The 23846-nt window shown below is 36.9% G+C and overlaps 1 protein-coding gene across 1 annotated transcript in view; it reads right to left on the bottom strand.

The window, feature by feature from the left end:
* The window catches only part of LOC129732498 (uncharacterized), a 126226-nt gene that overhangs the window by 42435 nt on the left and 59945 nt on the right, over positions 1-23846 (bottom strand). Inside the window, exons 3-5 of the mRNA XM_055693428.1 lie at positions 11232-11399; positions 6047-6378; positions 835-2921 (exon numbers count right to left, since the gene is read on the bottom strand). Of these exons, the coding sequence (XP_055549403.1) occupies positions 835-2921; positions 6047-6378; positions 11232-11314 (2502 nt within the window). The 5' untranslated portion in view covers positions 11315-11399. The remainder of the gene's footprint in view (positions 1-834; positions 2922-6046; positions 6379-11231; positions 11400-23846) is intronic.

Raw genomic sequence — 23846 nt, 5'->3', positions numbered from 1 at the left:
TGTGAGGAAAACTTGACCGATTACATTTTGAAGAATGAATGGCCTCCGTCGTCTCCGGATCTGAATCCACTGGATTATTTCGTGTGGGGATACATGATGTCGAAGCTGAACGACTATAAAATAACAAATTTGGAGCAATTCAAGCGAGTTATCACGAAAATCTGGGACGAGATGCCGATGGAGCACGTGCGCGCCGCTTGCGACGACTTTCCGAGACGTCTGAAGCTGGTTCGATCAGAGAAAGGTGGTGTAATTCCGAGATATCGTCAGTGAAGTATCTTTATGAGTTACTGACTAAAACTATGAAAGCCAGATTCACATTTTCTTCTTATTCTTTGAAACATTGAGATTTTCCTGTGTGACCGGATTTATTTGTCACCCTGTATACTGACTTTGAGTTTTATTAAATGATCTATTTCAAATCGCACCAGTTTGACGTATTTAATTTTATTGCAATAATGCATAAGATACTATAGTGATTCATATAAAATTTTTCGCGGAACTTGGGAATCCCGGGAATCAATATTTTTTGTTTCCGGGATTGTAAACCCTAGTTCCTAACCTTTTTGGCTTCGGAGCCCCATCTGCTAAGCACAAAAAACTATGCGGTCTTCTAGGTATATTGTGTATTTTTTCCACTGTCTAACAAGTCAATCGTTATATATTCCTGTTTTAGTTGGACGGTATTGTTTGAATCAATTGGATAATTGAACTAACTCCACAAATATTATTATGAAATACTATTAGCAAGTTTGTTGATAAAGAAAATAAAACCTTTCGAAAATGTTACAACACATAGCATAGCATTTTTGATTTATTTCTACCATCACTAACCTTTTCTGGAGATATCCTGGCATAAAGTTGGTTTTTACCGAAGAAATTCCAATTTCTTGGTGCGCTATCTGCCGATATAGTATCACTCTCCACTGGTGATGATCCCCGATCACTAAACACTATATTTTCATCACCATCGAATCTGTTGCTACTATTATTAGACAAGACACACTTCAACTCCTTGCCACCATCTTTAGCATGTTGATTGTTATTACTATCTTTTTGGACACTAGAAGTAATTTCTCGTTCATAGACGGCAAACTGTTCGTTTTGTTTCTGGTTCTGGTTTTCTTTACAATTTGGATTGAAAGGTTTATTCGCTTTGATGTGTTTTGCACTGTTGACTTCATCAGTACTTTGCCATGAATTACCAACATACTCATTTATTACTACCGCAGGAATCGACTCGCCGCCATTACATACACTACTAAGCTCATCCGATGAACAACCAACATAGTAATTGGTGATTTGAGCGGGTGCACTAATACTATTCCACACTTCATTCACAGAAATATTTCTTTTTGGTATTGAATGGTACTTTTGATATTCACGATTATTTTCTTCACTGATCACGACTGTAATATCTTCTCCTGTCGAGGAAAAATCGGATGAGTCTATAAAACTAAATTCCTCCAGTTCTGATGAATTTGAACATGGATTCAAATTTTGAGCACAATATCGGTTCAATGACTGCAATCGAGTTTCCACGTCTGACTGGTCCACCGACGGCCCAAATTTTGGTGTAACGTGACAAATAACCACGGCTGAAGACCCATCTAAGCAAGCATTAGCCGTTGTACTAATAATATCAGAGGAAAGTTTTCGACGCGGTTGTGTCCGAGTGGCGTGCTCATGATTAATTACCGGAAGTGAACTTTTTCGAAGTCCCGTATATTCAAACTGAGGAATATCATTTTTGAACGTAATATCTTCTTCTACATTTTGCCTGAAATCGGTGATGTGTTTTGATTCCTCTCGATCGCCTGCTGTTCTATTTTTAACGGATTTGTTGTTTCTATCGATGCAGCTCAAATGGTGGTCGTTTGATTCGTTGCAAATATGGCGTAACGCGTCATACGCAGAAGCCCTCAGTGCGGGTTCACACGGATCGGTTGGTGAGGGGGGAACCGTTGAGGTTTGAGTACAGTTAGTATCGACTGGCGAAGAAACTGGTACGCAAGACGCCGTGTGCTCAAAACTGTCCTCAAGTGACCAAGATTCTGCTGCAGTTTGTAATGGCGGTGATGATAGTGGTAACCTAGCTGACAGCGTCACCGATGACAACTTGTCCACGCAAACATCTGCACTGGTTGAAACAGTATTTTTTCTCGGAGCGCGTTTGTTATTGTACCTCGTACTGCTCACACTTGAATTTGGTCCGTAATATACCTCATTTGATAAATTTTCTATCTTCAAATTATTTATGTTCACATCTTTCGGCCATGCTTCTTTCAACGGTGATGCGTTTCTCAAATTTAAATTTAAATCATTGCCATCAACGCTTCTCTTCACACTGTTTTCACTGCTACTGAAAACGTCCTTTCTACGAACCACTGTAGGAAATTCGCCGAGATGCTGTGCACTTTTGGCGGCGCCATGTTCTGAAAATTCTGACCATAAATGCTTCGAGTTTGAAAAATTTTCTAAATTCGTACCCTTTCGAATGTCGTATATTTGATTATCTTCACTCGACGGCGCGGTCTTGGGTTCACTTTTGTTGTTCAATATTTTAAGTTTTTTGCTGTCGGAATACTTGTTGCTCACCTTAACTAAGTTATTATTTTTAGCATTATTATTAAAAGTACTACCGTATCTCTTACTGTAACAACATACGGTTGGAAAGGAGGCGTGCGATGTTTCACGGTAAAGGTTCGGTTTACCAACAACTACAGCACTGTCCTTTTTGAAACTATTATTACGATTGTTGGAAAAAAATGATTTTGGTGGCTGGCTGTTGTACTGTAGTTTTCCTTTGCTTGCTTGCTCAGTACTAATTTGCTTCTGAGCGGAGTGCAACTGCTGTGGATGAGTGAACCTCGATGCGGATGATGATGCCGATGCGGAGGGCGACGATTTTCTATTCTTAGCTGGAAAGATAGAAAACGAAAATTTGAATTTTCCTCATGCAGTGTTTGTTTGTGGAAAATGTATACACGCAAGTGTGATATTTTCGCGCTGGCACACCTACCAAGGCAGAGTGATACAGAGCAATTTTGGTTTAGTTAAACCAATTCACTGACAAAAAAACTTTGGAGGGTGTTTCTATCAATTGAGCCTGTTATACCTGTAAGTTTGTTGAATTCAAAAGGTATAAAGGACGTTTTTTTTTTTTGTAGTTTAGTTTCCTTGGAATATCATACTCCATCTTTATGGATATAATTGCTTCAAAAATTAATTCGTTTTCATAGGTGTAGGCGGAAGACGCAATGTAAATCAATAAAGTATTATGGTGATTGGTGATGGATGTGGCCTGGTTGGTACTAAGCCATGATGTATCCATGTGCGTACTATCTTTGCAACATAAAAATTGTGTACTATACAGAGCATATAAGTGGGACATTACAATTGTATACCGTTGACCGTTGTAAATGTCATTAAACATTCGTTTGAAAATTGGAAAAACATCTCATCCAATACACCTCATAGCGACCGCATGCTCTTCTTAAACAACCAAATACTAAGAAAAAATGTTCATCTCTCTGTTGCCTGGTTGACGACAATATCTTAAAAAGTTTGCCGTTGCACCTGTAGTGCTGCATAATTATTCGAGTGAAATTCGATTAATTCATACGCTCTTTTATTTTGATATATATTGATATTTTCTGATCTGCACATTATCTATTTTGAGAGCTGTAACAACAAATACAACTTTAAAATTTGAAAACTTCTCTAAACACTTGATGAGTATCATTTATGTAAAATTTTCGTTATGACTGCGATAAAATCGAGACGTCTCTGTAATTTAAATATAAATTAAATTCTGATCGCAAAATTGTTTCTTGTTTGAGTGTCAGCATGAATACGTAACGAGTGGTGCTAACAGTTACATAAACTAAATTAACACTAGAGAGTATGTGAAAACAATTTTATGATAATGTTATTCAAATGAGTAAAGATTTGCTATATATTTATTAATCCATTTTTCGAAAATGGTAATAATAACGATGTTGAAAAACGAACAAGGTTATTAAATCATCTAAATTCTAGTTGACATCTCTCAAAAAATAATGGAAACTGTAAACAAAAGTACACTGGTATCTTTTTTACACGGGTTATTTTCGTGAGGTTTCTTATACAGTCAGGTTTTTTTTACGCGGTTTTCTTTATACGCGGATTTTTCACGAGGTTTTTTTTACGCAGATTTTTGAATTAACGCGTTTTTTTACGCGGATTTTTGAATCAACGCAGTTTATTTACGCAATACCGCGCTAATTCAAAAAAATTTTCGCGAATTTTCGAATCAACGTGGGTTTGGAACCAAAAACGTTTAAGTGTTTATCTAGTAAAAGACCAAAAAATACCCTCCGCCCTCCGAAAGATCCGGAATGAGCGTCATAGAGAGGAATCTTAAATACTGGTTCTAGTGAGTCTCGGGTTTTTTCTAAAGCCCTTCTCACTGGACTACTTTACGCGGATTTTTAAATCAACGTGGTTTTTTTACGCGGATTTTTGAATTAACGTGGTTTTTTTACGCGGATTTTTGAATTAGCGCGGTTTTTTTACGCGGATTTTCGAATTAACGCGGTTTTTTACGCGGTTTTATTACGAGGTACGTATCCCTCGCGTAAAAAAAAACCTGACTATACATATTTTTTTGTGTGATTTTTTTAATGACGCGGAATATTTTTACGCAGTTTTGAGCGCTATTTTGAGGAGATATCAAAAAAGTTTAGCAGAAATAAATCTAATGAAAAATAAAAAACGAAAAAAGAAAAACGTAAAAAAGGGTTGTATGATTTATGAAATTAGGATTTTCAATTCCATTCTAATGACATGAACTAATGTTTCCAATAGATTTGTTGCAAAATTTGATATTCATGTTATTCACAACCGCTGGCATGAATCACGCTACACTGCTCGAGTTGTGGTTTATCTGTCGCAGATCTATGTGAAAAAGATTAGAACGATTCAGTCTCGGCCTCGGAATCAAGTTGTAGCTAAACAGCTTCAGTATCGTCAATCGGACAGTGGCATATTTATGCGTAGCATGGCCGTTTAATAGTGAGTGTAACTACTGCGTTTCTGGTTTAGTTAACCAATATGAGATAAGCTCGTTGCAATAAACATTCGCTTAAGAAACGTATAGTTAAGAAATAAAACAAGACATTATGGGAAAGTTATTGCCCTGATTATCAGTGAAACTTTGAAAACGCATTTTTCTGTTTTTGTTCACCAAATTTATATAATTTATCGTAATCAATATTTTTAAACCGATCAGATCTATTTATTTAATGAAGATTTTTATTAAATAAAGATTTTTACGCGATTTTCCAATTTATTCATTCAATGAAAATTTTCACGAGATTTTTCAATTTCACGTGGTTTTTATGCACGGATTTTCTTTTCATTTCAATTCATCATTTTCTCTGTTTATAAATGTTTATTTACATGTTTGTATAATTGGTTGTCTGCAATTGTGTAAATAAATATAAGTATGAGTGCTTGTCGTGACTATAGTATACAGACGGTGTTATAAACAGATACGCAAAAAGTGAGGTTAAAAACTCAAAGTAAACCGTCAAATCGAGGCTCCAAGTGTGCAAAGTAAACAAACTCATGCGTGTTACTTTTCGTAAAGATTATGTGGTGCATTCAGTATAAATTTTTCAACGGAAAATGTGTTCGTCATGCTCGTATTATGAGTGATGCATTGAAAATTGAAAAATTATGAGAACAAGCTTCGAAAACTTTCTAGTGTTCGAATCTGTTTAGTCTGGTTATCTAAAACATGACAAATGGCACGTCACACCACTAGGTGGAATGCATATATCATTTTAATCAGATTTTTCAGAATATCTCAATCACCGAAACTGGTTATTTATTATTTTGATACTTGAAATAAATGTTGCATTTGGTAACATCCCTTTTATGTTCAAAATAAAGGAAAATTAAAGACAAGAAGTTGTCCTTAACATCGTAGTATTTTACTTTAACTTAAACATTGATTAGTTTTAAACTTACGGTCTACAAATTGATTGCTTCACATGCTTACCTGAAGTGTTCGGTACAGGCAAGCGCGTGCGTGCATAGTTGTTGTTGTTCCAAGGCAATTCAAGCGCTCCGCTCCCGACACAACAACAAACTTTATTTGTTGCACTGCTGCTGTTGCTGCTATTACCACCAGTACTTACATTGCTGCTTCCATTAGTCGTTGAATTGTCACATGAATTGATCGACACTCTAGCAGCTTGAGCGGCTACATTGGCGCTAGTGCCACGGTGAGCTTCTTCTGTGCCGAGGTTGGGATTAAGCAGGTTTTGATTTGACAAACGTATTCCGTAGCGTAACGTTCCTAGTTGTATGTAGTCGGATTCTGGTATTGCTCTGCAAATGAAGTAACAATGAAAAGCGGTAAGCTTAAATGTTTCGTTAAAAAGCTCGCGCAGGGAATACTCCTGGTGAGTATGCACTGCTAGTACGTAATATCAAGCGTCTCCATAACTTTTATCAGTATCGTTACAATTTCTCAAATTTCAGATAAAAAGTTGATCGGTGAACTACAGGTCGGACTCGATTATCCGGAACATCAGAAAAAATTTCATTCCGGATAATCGATTTTTCCGGAAAATCTAATCACAGGAAAAATATTCAAATTTGCTATTAACGAACATAGAATAAATATTTCCTTTTTTTATTTTACTTGTATGATGCAGTGACGTAAGCAAAATTTTTTTCTGAGGCGAAAAGGGGTAAAAATAAATTGGACATTGATTATTTTCACTTCTTTCGAACATGTCCCATACATGCCGGAAGTGACATAAATGGTCACAAATTGGCAGAAGTAAAATTTCGGAATAAAAATTGAAAACGAACACCAAAATAAATTAAATTCCGGATACTCGAGTCCAAAATTCGAATATCCGGATAATCGAATTTCCGGTTAATCGAGTCTCCGGATATTCGAGTCCGACCTGTTCTATAGAAAAATGTCATTCATAGAAATCCTGCCAGTGGATAGTTTTTTACAGTTCGTAAAGATAAAAACGTTAGAAAATATTTGAATTCTCGTTCATTTGTTTTGTAGTAGTTGAATGAAATTTTTAACATTGTGGATTAACTGTTATTGTTAGTTTCGCGAGAATGTATAAATATTTCAGTCATTTTCTATTTCGAGATAGTTTAACTTTTAAGTTTTGCGGGGCGGATTTTATTGACTGTAACTGAGATTTTTGAACATGAGACGAATTTTTTATTGATCCAGTGTCATACCTCGATAAATAAAATAACTGGTCGTAGTGGAAAATGTACCCAACAGGAAAAAAAAATGTAACTCAAGGTTAACTGCGCAATATAAAATTAAATATTTTTATACCTTTGTAATTTTATTGCATCACTATACGATTTTTTTCATTTTTACCTATTTCTTTTATTGAAGAGTAACATTTCAACGTTTTTTTAAAAGACATCAAAATTAAATTATAACATGATATCTGAAAATGCGAGCAAAATGATTTCAGAGAAAAAGTATTGGGGAATCAAAAAGAATGCCACTTTGAAGAGTTATTTGTTATTAGCTAATGTAATAAAAAGGCATCATTATTATAGACCGTTTCGTTCATTGGAATGTCCTCTATCTAGTCAGTACATCACTAGATACACTGGTGCTTATTACGGGAGTCACTTCACGGTGAAATCAGAGTGAAGTAAATACATTATTACGGGACTCACGTAAGTGAGAAAAACGTCGCAAACTTACCCACTCGGGATTTTCGGGAAAAAACAAAAATTTTAATATTTTCCACGTTCGAAATTTAAAATATACGTGTAGATGTGTGATTGATGAGCATTTCTCTGAACAAAATTCGTAGATCTGGCAACTCTAATCGCGAGTGATGCATTTGTATGAAGGCGGTGTCACATCTATTGTCTTTGCCGATTCCTTACTACCCACTCGGGGAAAAAGTGTGACGCCGGTCCTTACTCCCGAAATAAGCACCAGTATTCAAATGTTCTGACCCTCTCTCTCATCGGAATTGTTCTAGATTGTATGGAATTTGATTCAAAACCGAATTCGAAATCCTTCTTGTTTTTATGTGAAAACGTGTTTGTAAAACTATGCGAACTTCCACGTAATTTGACGCACTTTGGTAATGGCTAGGGGACCAAAGTTTACAGGAATGGTTAAAAAGTTCTAATCTCTCTAGGGCCGCTATTTCGAGCCATTAGGGGTCTTTTCTTTGCTTTTGTCGACCAGTGTTATTTGAAATAAAAAGGCATTCCTCCCCAAACGTAGAAAAAAAAAATCAAACAAACACACCAAAAGATGCGATATGATACGATACGAGACGATACGAGACGATACGATACGATACGATACGATACGATACGATACAGTACCATAAAAAAGCAAAGCCTTGGTGCTATATTCCGATTCGGAACTCGACCTTCTGTTTTTAGACCATCTCACAGATTCTCTTTAACCTTACTTTCTTACGTTTTGAACTTGGTGATATGCTATAATTGACAACTAAATACATCGTCTGTAGATAAACAAAGTTACCAGTATCTGTCAAACTCACAGGAATGACGTCACCGGTTTATTTTACACAGATACACGGGACCGACATGAACCTGCGACCACATCTGGTTCCCGTAAATCCGGATCTTCGGAATCCTGTTCCGGTGAGTCAAATTAGTACGATTGTCAATTGTGCCGAAAACAATATCGATTACGAATTCTCTCAACTAATCTAGTTGACCGAGACAAATTTTCCAATCTTTTGAAGGGTCAAGATCGAAAATCGGCCAAGAGTTGAAGAAGTAAGAAGTGTTTCATTTTGGTGGGTACGCTGCCGAGTACTTACGTGTGCTTAAATTGAGTACATAAGGTTAAAAACCTGACCAACCAAAATTATGTAATGGGACATGATTGGACGAGAAACATCTTAAACAATGTTTAGGATGAATGAAACAAAAAGAAAAAATGGGCGAAACAAGTCTGTCGGGTCAGCTAATTTTAAAGTATTTTTGGGATTTTGAGATTTTGAGTGCTGGAATTGAAAAAAAACTAGTTGGTTTATAGTTTGTGAACGAACGAATTCTGAATGAAGGATAGGTCAATTCCATATTTTAATATTTTTTCGTTCTTTTCATATAGGTACAATTATTAGAATTAGATACTACACTTTGATCTTAGCCTTTATGCCGAGAAGCGGTAGCTCTCCCAGCTGGTCTCGAGGTGCGATGCTGGCCTAACAAGCCAAATGTCGTGGGTTTGAGTCTTGGCTCGGGAGAAACCGTTAGTGTCAGTAGGATCGTAGCGCTAGCCTCGCAATTGTCCTGTACACTTAACAGTCGGCTGCGAAGTCTGTGTAAAAATAAACTGAAGGTCGAGTTCCGATACGGAATGCAGCACCAAGGCTTTGCTTTATTGGATTAAAGTTGGGTTGCATGTTCAGAGTTAAAGGAGTCATTGTTTAAAAATGTGTACAACGTTCGAAATGTTTGAACTGTGCAAGAAAAATAACGGAAATCAAGGTAGGTTTCACCTCCTGGAACATACTTAAGGCTTCAACTACCTTATTATTAAACAGTTTTTTGGAGACAATGATTCGACCCAACGAACGGACGTTTATTTTCAAAAAGCTTTATTACTTCTATTATTTGCTATAGTGGGGTCGTTAAATTTTTATGTGAATAATGGATTGATAAATATTTCGTTCGTATCACATTACTGCCGTAATCTCGCAAACTGACGTAAGCGCCAAAGTGGCCGATTTGTGTTTTTTGCGATTAAACGATAGAACACACCAAACCGGACCTCTAGGCACCGAAATATTATCAAAAGTTCCAAAAATAGCGTCATTAATTCACGAAAACGAAATGACGTAACCGACATTTCTACTCAACGTGACTATGTTTGTGATGCTTTCATTCCATTCAACGACTCGCAAATTAAACCAAATTTGGCATGTAGATGTTTTTGGGAGCAGGAAATATTTCTATGGTTGTACGACACCTCTCTCTTCTCTGCAAGAAAAGGGTTCCGCCCAAGTAAAACACATATTTGAAACAATTTTTCCGGAATATAGCTTAAAATGATCGAAATGATGCCCAGGAGCCAAGAATTGCCCCCAACACTATTTTGAATTCTAAGATGGCAACTTCTGGTTTCGCAATAACAGACAAAAATGACCAAATAACACCCAATATGAGAATTTCCGGAATCAGAATGATACCCAAGAGGCCAGAAATTAGGTTTTTTTTGAAATCCAAGATGACGACTTCTGCTCTCTGGAAAACATCCCAAAATTATCGAATACCACTCAATATGCACAATTTCCTGAATTGTGATGATGAACAGAAGCCTACAATTGACCCCAGAGAAGAGCGTGTTAATCTCCGACCACGGATTCAACGGCGATGAAATCGAGGTAGTTGGCAAGTGCGTGCACCTAGGCTAAATGGCGATTACCGGGAACGACATTAGCAGAGAAATTCGTCGAGGTTCTATGGCGGAAAATCGTGCCTTTTTTGGACTCCGGAGAACGCACTGCTCAAATAAAATTCGCCGCGGAACGAAGTTGACTATCTACAAAATTTTGACCATACTGTAGCCCTCTTAGGCCGCAAAACTTGGTCCATGCCCGTGGACAATTATTGATTATATTAATGCATTATGTACAGTAGAGGTGGTCGGGTTTCGGGTTTTCAAACCCGAAACCCGAACCCAACTCGTACCCGACGGGTTCGGGTCGGATTCGGGTTTGAAAATTTTTAAAAGTGTCGGGTACTGGTCGGGTTCGGGTTTAGTGAAAAACAAAATTTCGGGTTCGGGTCGGGTTTGAGTTTGAAAATTTCGGGTTCAGGTCGGGTTTGGGTATGAAAACCCGAAACCCGACTATAAAATCTATGAAATCTCGGGTTCGGGGCGGGTTTGGGCTCCACAATTTCGGGTTCGGGTTTCATAGAAATAAAATTTTCGGGTTCGGGTCGGGTTCGGGTTTGAACGAATAAAAAAATTTCGGGTTCGGGTCGGGCTCGGGTTTCGACCGAAAAAAAATTCGGGTTCGAGTCGGGTACGGGTTTGAAAAACACCAAACCCGACCATCTCTAATGTACAGATCAGATTGTTGAAATTCGTCCTAACACTCATACAAACGTTTTTGGAAAAAGCTTCGTGCTGAAAATTTTACTCGCTGTCGCATACGTCAGTTCGCGAGATTACGGCAGATTACCTGTTCCATTGTTGCATAACATCTGCGGATATTTTACGACTCATATTTTGTGCAGTATCATGTTTGTTGAATTTGTTGGTCATCTTTGCGAATGCGACTGACTCAGAAAACGAAACATTTTCTCTGTTGTACGACAGCGAATTGCTCTCAAAGCCGAAGTCTGGTGAGCTGAAATTGAAATGAAAGAAAAAACGGACAGTAAATCCAGGAGTTCGTTTAAGCTTATGTGTTATAATGAATAATAAGCAAGATGTAATATTGTATTGACTCTCTGAAGATATTTTAATTGTTAGTTAAGTTACACCATTAGGGCACCTGCTTGCCTATAAATAAACATTTTCTCATTGAGTCGAAGTCAAGTGATTTTTTAAGAATTTGGTTTTTCTTAAAAAATCGCATAAAAATTACAAAACTGTATGAAATCTTTATTTGAGCCGATAAATTGGTTTATGCCATTTACTTTTTAAAGATAATTTCATTCAAATGTTGGCCACGGCTACGTTTTAAATGGTCCATACGAAAAGTCCAATTTTGGGTCACTTTCGAGCATTTCGGCTGGTATCTCGCGAATATCGCGCGTAATGTTGCCTTCCAAGGCTGGAATTGTTGTTGGCTTATCCGCATAGACGAGAGACTTAACGTAGCCCTACAAAAAATAATCTAGCGGTGTTAAATCGCATGATCTAGGCGGCCAATTCACCGGTCCATTTCGTGAGATGAATTGCTCACCGAACTCATTCCGCAATATGTCCATTGATTCGCGCGATGTGTGGCACGTTGCTCCGTTTTGCTGAAACCACATGTCAACTAGACCCAGCTCTTCCATTTCCGGCAAAAAAAATCAGAAATCATCGCGCGATAGCGAGCGCCATTGACCGTAACGTTGCGATTTTGATCATCTTTGTATGGACCAATGATGCCTCCGGCGTGTAAACCGCACCAAGCCGTACATTTTTCTGGGTGCATTAGTGATTCTTGTATTGCCTCTGGTTGCTCTTCGATCCAAATGCAGCAATTTTGCTTATTAACATACCCATTTAACAAGAAATGAGTTTCGTCACTAAAATGGTCGTAATGCTCGAAAAAAATTTTTCACAGAGGACGAATTTTGGCAATAAAATTGTAAGCGTTGTTCAGGCGTAAGTCTGTTCATGGTGAAATGGCAAACCAAACTTAGTACATTAGACTTTGACAGCTGTCAGAATTCTCGCGTGAACTGTCAAATCTGAATACACGAAAAACCAAATAGCAAAAAAAATCACCCTTTATATAACGACTGGCTACTTATACGACAAAAAAGCATAAAATTTGACGAGACCTTTTCTTTTATTAAGATCAAAGTTTGGTAGAATAGATTCCTACTTGGGTTTTTTACTGCTTTCTGGTAAATTTCAATTTATTTTAATTTACCAAACAGCTGATAAAAAGAAGCTTAAAAAATTTCATCTAAAACGAAAACAGAAAATGATTGTCGTTTTGTTATTTTCGTTTGTTTTGCAATTAGAAAAAAGTTATAAACGGATAGAAAACATATACCCCGGCTTAATTTGACAATGTTAACTGCACATTGCGACTTAGTCACTCCAATCAACTGGTCTGGGCTCAGTTCCAGTTCCAGTCAGATGTTTTCCTACACTTAAGAGATAAAGGCATAACAGATATGACCGCTCTGAAGCACGTGTTCCCAAAGTACAATTGAGCAGAAATTTTGCATGGAGGTTTTTTTCGAGAAGACGAAACTTTTGAGCATCATTTCTAAGCCATATTCGAAGGCCAAATTCTTTTCATACAACTCATTGCCGTTAGGGCGGCATATAAAATACATACAACATATATTAAAAAAAAACGAAAATGTTTGATATGTGATGTGTTATCATTTTCATTTTCAGATGAATATGATTCAATAGTATATTATCTGTTTCATCTATAAACAAGTTTATAGGAATAATCGAATGAATGTTCAAAGATAAAGAAGCTATCACTGCATAAGAAAAAGAAATAATAAATTCAGGTAATCAGTTATGCACTGTCCAGAAAGTGTTTCGCGCGTTTATTCTAATTGGATAAGTATGCCTGCCGTTATAGCTTTTAGTCAAGCACAGGTTTTCTGCGCCTCATACCTGCTGCTCGGCATTATTCAATCCATTCTGCAAAACATAGCACAGCGGTATGGCTAATCTGGTCATGCTGAGCAGTAAATGTTCAGATAAAATCAAAGCTCATTACTCTGAAAAGTCATACTAGAGGAAACAATTTCTCCGACAAGGTTTTATTACTTTTATTGAACGTAGTTAAGTGTGGCTTTCAACTAGCAAACAAACAAGAATGCTTCCTAGTTTGAAATCACTTGTTTGCCGAATCAGTTAGTGCAAGCACACAGCAAGCGACATTTGCACATTTAATCTGCATAATGAGAGTTTTTATGTGGTAAAATTTGGTTCATTTATTTTCTTACTCGTTCTTCTTTATATTGATAAAATATAGTAAACATATAATGCTTAAGCTATTTTTTTTTTTTGTAGGAGGGATTTGTTAGTAGCTTAAGTATTTATGATAAATATTAGTAAATAATGAGTATGTGTGTCCAATCACAAATGGTGACTTCTCAACACTGTTAGAAATTTGTAATTTTAATTGTTAGGATTTGTTTGCTTTCGCAATTAGGACTTATCATTCGTAGCATGGGCGTAGCCAGAATTTCAAATAGGGGAGGGCAAGCTCTTCAAAATTTTTGGAGTAAAAAAATGGTACAATAAGGTCGCTTTTTACGCGGCTTTTTTTACGTGAATCCCGGAATTTACGTGGTTTTTTACGCGGATTTCGAAATTTACGCGTTCTTTTACGCGGCACGTATCCCCGCGTAAAAAGCGACTTTAGTGTGTTTTGAAAAATAGAAATAAATACTAGTCTTTAGTGATTGTTACATCAAGTCAACCAGTGAAAAGTTGTCCTTGACATCAGAGTGGAAAATTTTAATATTCTTTGTCCAACCTCGAATATAAATAGATGTTCTTTACAAAAAAGTCTTCAGTTCATTTAAACCTTTGGTCATATTATTTTGGCGACGAGGATCTTAAGAATCCACGAACATGGCAGAAGATAGAGTTGATCAGCAGCCGCAACCGGGAATTCAAGATATGATTCATTAGATGGCCCAAATTTTACAGCGGATAGCGGTCCAGCAGCAGCAGCGTCAGTATCAAACCCCGGAGCAGATTTTGGAGTCCCTCTCTTCGAACATCATCGAGTTTGTCTTCGACGAAGAAAACGGAGTTACGTTCGGACGTTGTTGTTTAACCGCTACCAGGACCTCTTCGAGAACGATGCAGGCCAGCTAAATGATACGGCGAAGGTACGTCTACTTCTCCGAAAGCTGGACACCCCTTCGCACAGCCGCTATCTCAACTACATCCTGTCAAAGCTTCTCAAGGACGTGAAGATTGAAGACACAGTCAAGATTCTCAATAAAATTTTCGGGCATCAAACATCAAACGTTTCGGAAGCGGTTCATGTGTCTTTTCACGATTGTTGTTGACCATCTGCCGATGAACACTTAGCAAGCAGAGAGCACTTAACCGCAGTTCAAATATTGTTGACCTCAGCCAGGTTTCCACCCGACGTAATGTGCTGAACGAGCGTTCAATCGTGCATGTTTCCATGGTAGAGCAAGTGCAATGCAGGGAAGAAAGAACGGACTTTAGCTAGCAGGTCTATAAGATCCAACTCTTTCAAGTTCTTACGATCTGCTCTCATACTGCTGCAATGTTAATACAAAACTTTCACCTCTCCAACAAAAGTTGACCAGTTGACCAAGTTGATCATAAAAAATTACGAAATTTTCGGTTTTGCGCTTGAACTCTTCCAACGACATGCGTATTACGTTAGCAGGATGCATCAAGGACAACGCGTAGGCAGGTGCACTATCTTCATCGAACCGTGTTTCTAGTGAGGTTACAAGAGAATCAAGGTAAGGAATTGTCACAGCTCGATTCCAATACTCCAAGCTAGTTGATGCAGGCGGACTTTTGCCGCTGCAATATCCTTGGTGGATCAACTGAAAAACCTGTGCAATTCCACGCAACAAAGCGCAAGCATTTCAATTATTTTTGGTCTGGCTGTTACTTTACACAGATGTTTATATGGGCTAAAGATGCCGTTTTGTGCTATTATAATTATTGAAAACAAAATTCTGCACCAATGTCAACCCCTGCCCCCTCTGGCTACGCCTATGATTCGTAGGGATTTAAACCTACTTGTCAGAAAAGGGGAAGTAAATTTACAACTAACTTAATTGCTAACTTATTGGCTATAAAGAGAGCTTATCGTAGCAATTGAGGATTGCAACGATTTTTGTCGAAAATTGTTAATAATTTTATTTGACATAGCTTCTAATGGTTCAACACCAGTAAGTCTATGTAATTCGAGTGTACCAAACCAAGGAGGGCGCTTCAAAATCATTTTTAAAATTTTATTCTGAATCCTTTGGAGCGTTTTCTTCCTTGTTGAACAGCAACTTGACCAGATCGGTACAGCATAAAGCATTGCTGGTCTAAAAATTTGTTTGTATTTCAAAAGTTTGTTCTTTAAACAAAGTTTAGAATTCATGTTAATGATAGGATATAAACATCTCGTATATTTGATGCACTTGGCTTGTATACTCTCAATGTACTCTTTGAAAATAAGTTTTTTATCATAAATTAGTCCCAAGTACTTAACCTTGTCGGACCAACTTAAAATAACCCCATTCATCTTGACAACGTGATTATTGTTTGGCTTGAGGAAAGAAGCCCTAGGCTTATGCGGAAAAATTATCATTTGAGTTTTAGAAGCATTGGGAGAGATTTTCCACTTTTGCAAGTAGGAAGAAAAAATATCTAAACTTTTCTGCAATCGACTGCATATGACACGAAGACTTTTTCCTTTTACGGAAATGCTTGTGTCATCGCAGAACAATGACTTTGTGCATCCTGAAGGCAAATCAGGAAGATCCGAAGTGAATATGTTGTACAGGACTGGACCTCAGACTGAACCTTGAGGTACACCTGCTCTGACAGGAAATCTATCAGATTTTGAATTCTGATAGACAACCTGCAGAGTTCGATCAGTAAGATAATTTTTTGAAATTTTGATTAGGAAAATTGGAAAATTAAAAGTTTGCAATTTCGCAATCAAACCTTTATGCCAAACACTGTCGAATGCTTTTTCTATGTCTAATAGAGCAGCTCTAGTGGAATAACCTTCAGATTTGTTAGCTCGTATCATATTAGTAACTCTGAGCAATTGATGAGTAGTGGAATGCCCATGGCGAAATCCAAACTGTTCATCTGCAAAAATTGAATTTTCGTTAATGTGTGACATCATTCTGTTAAGAATAATTCTCTCAAACAGTTTACTTATTGAAGAAAGCAAACTGATTGGTCGATAACTTGAAACTTCAGCTGGGTTCTTATCCGGTTTTAAAATTGGAGTAATTTTTGCATTTTTCCATAATTTGGGAAAATATGCAATTTTGAAGCAGCAATTGAAAATTTTCACTAAAAATTCCATTGTGCTTTCAGGGAGATGTTTGATTAGTATATTAAAGATTCCATCGTCACCAGGTGCTTTCATATTCTTGAAATTTTAAATAATTGATTTAATCTCATTCAAGTTAGTTTCAATTATTTCTGCAGGTAAAAAAATCTGGGAAGAAATTAAATCAAATTGACGTGTAACTTCATTTTCAATTGGACTCACAAAATTTAAATTTGAGTTATGAACACTCTCAAACTGCTGAGCAAGTCTTTGAGCCTTTTGTTCATTGGATACAAGAAAACGTTCACCATCTTTTAAAGCTGGAATGGGCTTTGAAGGTTATTTAAGAATCTTCGACAGCTTCCAAAAAGGTTTTGAATATGGTTTAAATTTTTCAACTTTAGTCTCGAAATTTTGATTTCTCAGAAGAGTAAATCTATGTTTAATCTCTTTCTGTAAATCTTTATAAATAGTTTTAAAAACAGGGTCACGAGAACGTTGATATTGACGTCTGCGGACATTTTTCAAACGAATTAGAAGTTGAAGATTTTCGTCAATTATTGGTGAATCAAATTTCACTTGAGCCTTTGGAACAGAATAATTCCTGGCATCAACAATTGCACATTTTAATGCTTCCAAAGCGGAATCAATATTCACTTCGTTTTGCAAATCAAGCTCATTATTGAAATTTCTCTCAATATGAGTTTTGTATCTTTCCCAATTAGCCTTTTTTGTTTATTCTCGCTTATTTTCCGTCGGTCTAGTTCCGCCACTGTTGTGGCCAATCACCGACGCCCAGGGAGGCGACTCCACACCCAAGACCCTAACTCACCACCCGTTTATTAACGGACCGGCGCCAACGGCCTTGTTATAATTAAAAACAGAGCTCATAGGGTTTAAAACTGATTCATGTGATAAAGAAAAAGTTATTGGAAGATGGTCAGAATCAAAGTCAGCATGTGTGATCAAATCACTACATACATGACTTTGATCTGTAAGTACCAAATCAATTGTTGAAGGGTTTCTTACAGAAGAAAAGCATGTAGGACTATTCGGAGACAAAATAGAATAATATCCTGAAGAACAATCATTGAATAAAAATTTGCCATTGGAATTACTTCGAGAATTATTCCATGAACGATGTTTAGCGTTTAAATCGCCGATTATAAAAAATTTCGAACGATTTCTGGTGAGTTTTTGTAAATCACCTTTAATATAATTTTTGTGCTCGCGTGTGCATTGAAATGGTAAATATGCTGCGGCAATAAATAAAATCCCAAGTTCAGTTTGAACTTCAATTCCCAAAGTTTCAATAACTTTCGTCTCAAGATGGGGAAGATGTTTGCTTCGGCGATGAATAACAATTGCAACTCCACCGCCGGAACCCTGAATCCTATCATATCTATGAACCACGTAATTGGGATCATATTTTAATTTTATGTTAGGTTTTAAAAATGTTTCAGTAATAATTGCAATATGCACATTATTTACTGTTAAAAAGTTAAAAAGCTCATTCTCATTGGCCTTCAATGAGCGAGCATTCCAATTTAATATTTTAATTGTTTTATTTAAAATCATTGCTAAATTTTAAATTAGAAACAATTTTAATAGTAAAATTTGTGCCTATTTGAATGGCTTCAAACATTGATTTTGCCTGCAACATGGCGTTCATAAGATCGAACATTGCCTGTTGCAAAAAAGAAAGTTTACCTGCCGTAATAGGCCCCAGGCAGTTGACATTAGAAAAAATATTTTCGGCAGCAATATTAGCTGGAGTAATAGGTGTACAATTATTTTCTAGCGTGTTTTGCTTACCCATATTAACGGTCATTTTCGAACTACCAACACTAGGCGGTATAATGTTCGAACTACCTGTAACCTGTGCATAAGTTAAACGGGTATGCAAAGGAGTAGGTAAACTATGCGTCACTGGTACGCTTGGAGAATTTTGTTTTGAAGTTTGTTCTGAAATTTGTTTACCTTGCCTTGCCTTAACAATTGCTAAAAGGGCTGGGCATTGATAAAAACTCGACATATGGTTGCCGTTACAATTCGCACAGCGAAGATTTTTACTCTCTTTCACAGGACAGTTGTCCTTTTTGTGAGAAGAGTCTCCACAAATGAGGCATTTTTGGTCCATGTTACAAAACTTTGAACCATGGCCATAACGTTGGCAAACACGGCATTGGGTGATATGCTTTTCACCTCCGCCAAACTGTCGATATAATTCCCATTTTACACGCACGTTATATAAAGCATGTGCTTTTTCAAAAAAATTTAAGTTATTAACCTCACTGCGGTTAAAATGAATTAAATAATTTACAAGGGAAATTCCAGTTCGCTGACTGTTTTCGCCTCGTGATTTTTGTTTCATCAGAATTACTTGGGTAGGGGCTATACCAAGTAATTTTGATCTCATCTAATGCTTAAGCTATTTTTAAATGGCAAATTTAAATGGCATATAAATGGTAAAACATTTTTAAATATACGAATATAAAATTTTCTTCTATAGAACTTTGATATAATTGCAAAAATGCATTTATATTTATAACAAAACAAAACAAGTTTATGTAAAGACCGCCCAAAACAAAACCTTCAAGAATACGAAATTGCCTTTCAACTTAAATACAATAGACCTGAATCCGTTTTATCGTATTATATAAATTTACAGTAGAGCCCAGTTGTAGTTTCCATTGAAGCAGCTGGGTTTCAATACACCATGCGAAGCAAGCGGCCATAACTTTTCGTTTAAAGCCATTAGCTGCTCCCGCCAAGGAAGCCTAGAGAGGACAAAAATACCACAGCTATTGGCTTAATTTATTTGCCTCGAGAGGAGATATTACAATAAAGTGATATCTATAAATGGAGAAAGACATTAAAATGTAAATAAGTACCAACACTAGAAATTTACCTATACTCTCTCTTGAGTAGTAGAGATGAAAAGATGCTCTAGTATATGAAATTTGAGTATGTATGAAAGAAGCCTAGAACTAGGTATCGATAGAAGTGTAACGTCAACATTGTTTTTTTTTTTATAGTTATAGTATCGGCAACAATAGCGGCAACGTTGACGATAACTACATCGATAACGAAAAAACGGTTACGATAAGGTTAGCGAGAGTATTGAAAACTAGTTTTCGAACAGTGTGAAAATACACATTTTATCATGGTGAATTAGCATCAGCTAGTGCTGTAACCATTTCAATTTGCTTTTAATGAAAACTTCACCGGTATCTTTTAATACCGACATAGGCTGCATTAATATGAACTGCTTAAGTATGAAAGTTGATTCTAAGTTACTATTCTTACATTGATCAGAATGTATTAATACAGTAATATTTTGAATAAGAAAAATGCAACATGTTGTAGTATATACAGAAAAGTATTAGTTGTCTTGCTCTACTAAATAACACAGTACTAACGCTAAAACTTGAGTTGATATATCTGTTAGCCCCGGGATATAATACTCTTTCAACTGTCGGCATGCTATGTAAAACAAGGTGATATAGGTTTCTATTGAAAACATGAACTGCGTTATTTGTGTTCACTGCGTGCATTGCATGTCCAAACGCTGCAGCATCTATCCTTTCAAACCACCCTGCATCACCCCGGGACTCTAATACAATCAGCCGAGCATGTTTTTTCACTTTTCTTCCTCACGCTGTGTTTCAGTTGCGGTGCAATCCAATCTGCATCTCACAGGCTAGCACATATGGAAATAAATGAGCTTCTAGTGATATATTTGGATGTAATCATATCCCTTTATCCATCCCTACGAAAGCACATTCCGCAGGTTGTAAAAGACATGTTTGAATAGCAATTTGTATCTCTCAGTTAAGACTTCGTCAGTGATGGTACGCATGAAATGTTATCCCACCCTCTGACACATTTGAAACCGTTTAATTATTTTACCTCGCCATTGTGAATCAATCAAAGTTCTTATCTACAAAATGCACCACTTCAGCTTAACGCATGTTGAATGCAACCGACGCGACTGGACGTAAAAATGCGAAACTTCACACTTGCACGTAGTAAACTCTTCCACCATAAATCTCTTAATCTGACAAGCTACGCACTGTTCTGTCAGCCATGAAATGTAAAATAAACGGATGGTTCTCCACCGGGAAGCGCAAATCTTGGCCACAGAATTGCTTTGTTGGTTTTGCTTCGCGTATCTCCTGCTTTTTGTTTTATTTTAATTTGGATTTTAATTCTAATTGGTATTTCGCTTTTTATTGTCTGTCATTACTTGACATTTAATTGTTTTTGAAACTAGCCCAAATGGTTAGTTGATAACGAACGAATGTTCCAACCTTAATTTTCTGCTTGGGAAAAAAACTTATATCTTGGTGCACCATTCTAACAGGCACACCGGAACCAATCCATGAAGCATTTAATAGCATCCTAATAGTTTTAACCTGTCGAGTGTCGATCAATAAACACTAATTAAAACGTTTTATGCTGCCACTTATTTTTAAGCCTTTCATTAGCTAAGTAATTACTTTTATCGAGTTTTAAAATATGTACCGTTACTGCAATCGTTGCTAAACGGTAAGATAATGACAATTTGTCGCAAAACAGGCTGCACCATCTAATAGGGTGATATGTTAATTATTGTACTACCACTATTACCTGATACACAGCATTCAAAACAAAAATTAAACGGCCTAAAAAACGCCAGGAGGTCAACTTTTCAAAGCATGTTGTGCTGTTAAAACTGTACGATAATCAAACGATTACCCTAAAAAAATTCCCTAGTATAAGTTAACATTGGCCCCAAGACATCGCTTAGCGACGCTTTATAACTTAACTCGCGCTGAGCTAGATTCACATGGTGTGCTGTTTTATAGGCACAGACCTGCCTGCGTGCAGCAGTATTATATTTCACTTTACCCTGTACATCAGTACCTCCAAGGTCAACAGTGATTGCATCAAAGCTTTTATATGCACGTTAATAAAAATTGGTGTGGTAGAGAATAAAAACGAGCATCAAACAGTTGAATTTAGTTGTTCTCATTCTTTATCGTTCTACTTTTTTACATCTTTTCATTCTATGCGATTGAAAAGTTATTTTGGGTGATCAATGTTACGTTTGATTAATGTTACATTCCAACGATCATCGTAAACCTCTAATAAACTTGCCCCAAACCTAGGTAATCTCCAGCAAAGTGTTAAGTGTGCTATTACAATTGCATTAAAATCACTGTTTCGGTATTTACGATGCTCCAGTTTCAACCTTTCATTGAATTCTGAAAATGGTATGAGGGCACGACATGCAGATACATAACTAAGCGCCTGGTCTGCACCAACAATCTTTTTTTTTTTTTTGATGCCGAGAATACCGTCATTTATTTCAATTCACCCGCAACATGTACTGAGCGTATCTATTAAACGCCATAAAAAGAAAGAAGCACGAACACACCAAGAGATCCTATTTTTACGGTGATTTACTTTCTGCGATCGACGGAGATCCAGATGTAGGAAACAAATACCGAACAAAATGGTTAAAGAAATATTGGAGAAGTTTCAGGGCCGGTGGCAAAAGACCACTTTTTCAACATTTTGCAATCGTTATTATAATCGTTTGTCCCGTCACATGCTCGCGAGTGCACAGCAGTGAGAGTTAATGCTTTGCGCGGTGATTATGGTTCAGACAACTCCGGTGCAATAATGACGATCAGAACCAGTTCCGCAATTCACTCCAGTTAACTTTTTAACCCAGATCCGTGGGGTCGGGATATATATAAGTGCATGCGCACCAACCGACTCAACGGCCAAATGCTAATTCAACCCCAACTGAGCAAATTTGTATGTGCACGTGGATAGAGCATATTCACGCAGAGTTGATCATCGATTATTTAACGTTTTTTTTTTTCAATAACAAAGGAACTTTCTGCGATAATTGTTTGCCGTAGATGGTTTTAAGCGTGTACAAAATTTCGCGAAATCTCAAGTTTCTCGAAGTTCAACGATATTAATCGAAATGGTATGCTTATTATTTTTCAACCAGCCTCTCAGGTGTTATAACCTATAATCAAGGTCCGGAGTAGCTTCATTTTTTTAGTTCTTTTCACTTAAGTTAACTCTAAACATCGCTTAACCTCTTTTTTATATTAATATACATTAACTAAAAAAATAACCAACTAGTTTTCGAGATACGATGCTGGCCTAACAAGCCAGTCATCGTATGTTCGAATCCCGGTTCGGTAGAGACTGTTGGTGTCAGTAGGATCGTAGTGCTAGCCTCGCAGTTGTCCTGTACACTAACAGTTGGCTGCGGAGTCTGTGTATAAGAAACAGAAGGTTGGGTTCCGATACGGAATGTGAATGTAAATGTCGTGTAAATGTCGTCAAAACAAGGAACCTTGTGTGAGTGCATTGTACTGTTTCAACTGAACTGAACACAAAAACACCGTCCGCAAACAGTTGAACAGGAATTACTAAAATATTAGACAATTGTGTAATACGTAAGATATCATTTTTACTTTATTGTTCAGTGATAAAAATTGATGAAAAGTTTCAAGGTCAAATTTCCGCGAACGATGAACCAATCACGTGGAATCATGACTAGCACAGACGTCATGAGTAAATATCAAGCGTTCATTACGATACCAATTTTTTAAATACTGATTTAATGCAGTATTTAAAAAAATGGCAGAGTTTACCCGTTCTAAAAAATCAACTTTCAGTCGCTTCCATGAGTATAGACTAAGTTGATGTCTCGAAGGTAAAGGTTTCTTGGTTTTTGACAACCTAATTTCTTAAACTGCTGATAGAACGTAACAAAAACTGAAAGAACTTGAAAAAAAACATGCTAATATAGGTAAACTTAAAGAACTTGAAAGAAAACATGCTAATATAGGTAAACTTAAAGAACTTAAAGAACCATACAACACAAGGCATGTAGAGTAGAGCGTCACTGGTCTCTCGTCGTCTATCAGTGCAGCAAAACACGATTTCTACTCGGATTTCTAAGCGGATCCAAGACGATAAGTTTACAGCGGCTTTCATATCTAGGCAGGTTAGCTGGGTCGGACCAAGGCAAGTGGCGGAGGGCAAATCGGATAAAGCACCGCTGGAATCTCTCTAGTCGAATAATTT

This window comes from Wyeomyia smithii, chromosome 3, assembly GCF_029784165.1.
Source record: "Wyeomyia smithii strain HCP4-BCI-WySm-NY-G18 chromosome 3, ASM2978416v1, whole genome shotgun sequence".
Taxonomy (NCBI): Eukaryota; Metazoa; Arthropoda; class Insecta; order Diptera; family Culicidae; genus Wyeomyia; species Wyeomyia smithii.
The sequence above is the reverse complement of the archived record's forward strand: the minus strand, read 5'-3'. Positions and strand labels throughout refer to the sequence as shown.